Below are 3,291 nucleotides of genomic sequence, written 5' to 3' on the forward strand. Positions count from 1 at the left end.
AGCATCCATAGTATATAAAGAACAGTGATCTACTTATTTATGAGCAACTGAAAGGCCTTAGGCCTATTACAGCCGTATCCTATTGATTGATTGACGGTTGAAATTCAGACACTGTGTTGACAGTTTACATGCAGTGTACTCAAGAGAGTATACACATTGAGACACAGCACTACGGTCACCAAAGGGAAACAGAAAGACAATGAAGGATTGTTGCTCCTTGACTGCTTAGTTTGGAAACAAACAACTACAGCTATCATGAGTTGTTATTGAATAAGTTGTTTCTACTGCCCCCACATGGCATAACATGTTCTTGCAGTTGTATCTCCTGCTACTAACGTTTGTGTTCTCCATGTCTTTGCTGTTTTCTCTCGTAGTGTGTCAGATCTTACCAAAGGGCGTGGTTTCAGTGATTGGTCCCGCCGCTAGCCCTGCCTCCGGATCCACCATCAGTCACATTTGTGGGGAGAAGGAGGTGAGAAACATGCTTCTGCTTGGAATTAAAATATGCTCTGTATCAGAGTGAAGTCCAGTTGAGAAAACTAGTAATAAGTGTGGGATCTGCTGTAATCATTGAGCAGCAGATCACACCTCATTCATCACTGTCTAATTTTAAATGTATCAATGAACTTAAATACAGACAGTCGGCCTAAGATCTTTGCCCTGTGGAGTTTCAATTGAAACAGAGCTGTTAAACTGTCAGTGTGAAAAAACTCTTAGTAGCTACCTACAGAATAATTTGTCTCTCACCACAAAAATATCATTCAAATATAAACTTATATTTGATATATTTATATGTTACGTTGCTTAATAAGCACACATAAGAACCCTATGTTTTTAATTCCTGTCTGTCTTCTTCTGCTTTTCCATTTAGTGTTTACCTCCTGTCTGTATTCTTCTGCTGCTCCTGTTAGTGTTTACTTCCTGTCTGTCTTCCTCTGCTGTTCCCTTAAGTGTGTACTTTCTGTCTGTCTTCTTCGGGGTTGCAGTCGAATTGTCCAAAACTCAGCTCCTAACCACTATTCCTTGACCTCTGTGTGAAACATCACACATCACCACTCAAACATGTTTAAAACGTTTCCCAAACCCCCCACAGCTCAGTGAAGCGCTATGAAATGTTGACTTTATTTGATCATTTCAGTAAAAAACTAACGTTCATATTTCTCCTTTTGATTATTATATGTTTAATGTTCAGAACAAAGAACTTTGGCAAGTTACAGTACAAGTTGTAAATAGCTTAATAAGCACCGTAACTTTCATGATACGCATTTCTCGGTCACGATCGGTTGTTTCCGTGAACGGCCGAACGTTGTTTCACAGTAAATGTTGCAACCACAAGGTATTGTGGGACATCATTTTCTCCTTTCCTTTCGTAAAGGAAAGTCCAGTGGTTCCTAAGCTAAAGGAGGTTATAAAGGAAGTTTCAAACCTCCTTTCCATCATCTAGATTCTAGAGAATCTGAACAGCTCCTATTGTGGCTGCCACTGAGGTACTTCCGGGTCATTTCACTCCGTTAAAAGCCATCACAGATCCAACTGGTGGAAAATGTAAACCATTGAAACTTGTTTCAACACAATTCACCATACGGATGTTATGAGTGGAAAACACCTTCACTACGTCATCATGGGGATTTTCTCTGGACAGATGACCTGGATAGGAACCAGAATGGATCCCCCACAGACCAGGGCCCTAGGGGGGGGGATTTATAAGTGGCTGGATCTGTACGGATGAGTGCGATTTCACATACAGTAATAGTATAAGGTTTATGAAAAATCTTAAAGCTTGCGGTGACCCTGTCAACTTTTATCTTTAGTTCCACCATGAGACCAAAAAAGTTATCTTTAAAACAAGTATCTGATAATCTGCTCAAATTCTTGTGAGCCAGAGGATTAATCCTTTCACTTAGAAATTCCCTGAGCTTCCATTTTCCATTTAAAGCATGTTGGAATTGTTACATATTAATTATATATTTCTAAAAAAGAATCCAATACTCCCTTTGATATGAATGTTTCATCTTAGTGGAGGTGAACAGAACTCTGTGATAACAAAATGTAACACTTTTCTAAGATCTCTGATGATCTGAGCTCTTCTCTCTTTTCAGATATTCTTTTTGAAAGCTGAACAAAGACTTGATTATCAGCGACAGTGTCAACGTCTGATTAAAGCTTTGATTCCTGTTATCTGAACTCTCTGTAAAGCCTGTAAGGTTTGATGTTCATAAAAAAACCACATTTGTTCTCTTGATGTCATCACCTCATCATTTCCCCTTTCTCGTTTTCAATGTTTTCTCCCATTTCATGTCCTTCTCTTTGATTTTGTTCCCTTTCTTTGACTGTTCTTCCCATTTCATTATTTTCCCTCGCAATCTATCATTTGGATCTCACATGAAGATTATCCAAAGAAAACCCTCAAGCTGACAACGTTTGTTTACGTAATAATTCCTCTTCCTCCCCCTCCGAACCTTTTAGATCCCTCACGTAAAGATCGGTCCGGAGGAAAACCCAAAGCTGCCGTACCTTCGCTTCGCCTCTGTGACTCTGTACCCGAGTAACGAGGACCTGAGCCTGGCCATTGGGTCCATGCTGCGCTCCTTCGGATATCCCACCACCAGCCTTGTGTGTGCCAAGGCAGAGTGTGAGTCTGTCTATGAAGTGTGTTCATGTCTGTGTGTGTGTGTGTGTGTGTGTGTGTGTGTGTGTGTGTGTGTGTGTGTGTGTGTGTGTGTGTGTGTGTGTGTGTGTGTGTGTGTGTGTGTGTGTGTGTGTGTGTGTGTGTGTGTGTTTGGTTGTGCCTGTGTTTGAGAGAGAGTGTGTGTGTGTGTGTGTGTGTGTGTGTGTGTGTGTGTGTGTGTGTGTGTGTGTGTGTGTGTGTGTGTGTGTGTGTGTGTGTGTGTGTGTGTGTGTGTGTGTGTGTGTGTGTGTGTGTGTGTGTGTGTGTGAGTGTGAGTGTGAGTGTGTGTGTGTGTGTGTGTGTGTGTGAGGGATCGTCGGAGCTATGTGCAACTCAAGGCATATGCTCGAACGGGAGCTGCCTGGACGCTGCAATCATGTTGCGCGCACTACCCGTGCTGAGTGTGCTGACTTTTCGTACAATGTCCCGCTGTCTGGCTACCTGCATAAAGTCAAGTGCTCGGCGCAGTTGTCGGCGAAATGTCACTCCTCTGTTTTCATTTAAACAGCTCCTTATATCCGTTAGCGCAGCTAGCTAGCACCAGATGCTAACAACAACAATACACATAAGGTCTCTCTCTCGCTTGCTCGCGCCACACATACACACACCCTCCCGGTCCTCCC

At 42.3% G+C, this 3,291-nt stretch overlaps 1 protein-coding gene across 1 annotated transcript; it reads left to right on the forward strand.

Moving 5' to 3' along the window:
- Window positions 1-374: 374 nt before the first annotated feature.
- LOC104944588 (glutamate receptor ionotropic, kainate 5-like) lies at window positions 375-2,632 on the forward strand (the record flags this gene model as incomplete). The annotated part of the gene is made up of 2 exons (XM_010770146.1): window positions 375-472; window positions 2,467-2,632. Coding segments are annotated over 2 exons (264 nt in total), but the record flags the coding sequence as incomplete, so codon positions are not given.
- Window positions 2,633-3,291: the final 659 nt, after the last annotated feature.

This window comes from Notothenia coriiceps, unplaced genomic scaffold, assembly GCF_000735185.1.
Source record: "Notothenia coriiceps isolate Sejong01 unplaced genomic scaffold, NC01 NC01_scaffold00008436, whole genome shotgun sequence".
In the NCBI taxonomy this organism is placed as follows: Eukaryota; Metazoa; Chordata; class Actinopteri; order Perciformes; family Nototheniidae; genus Notothenia; species Notothenia coriiceps.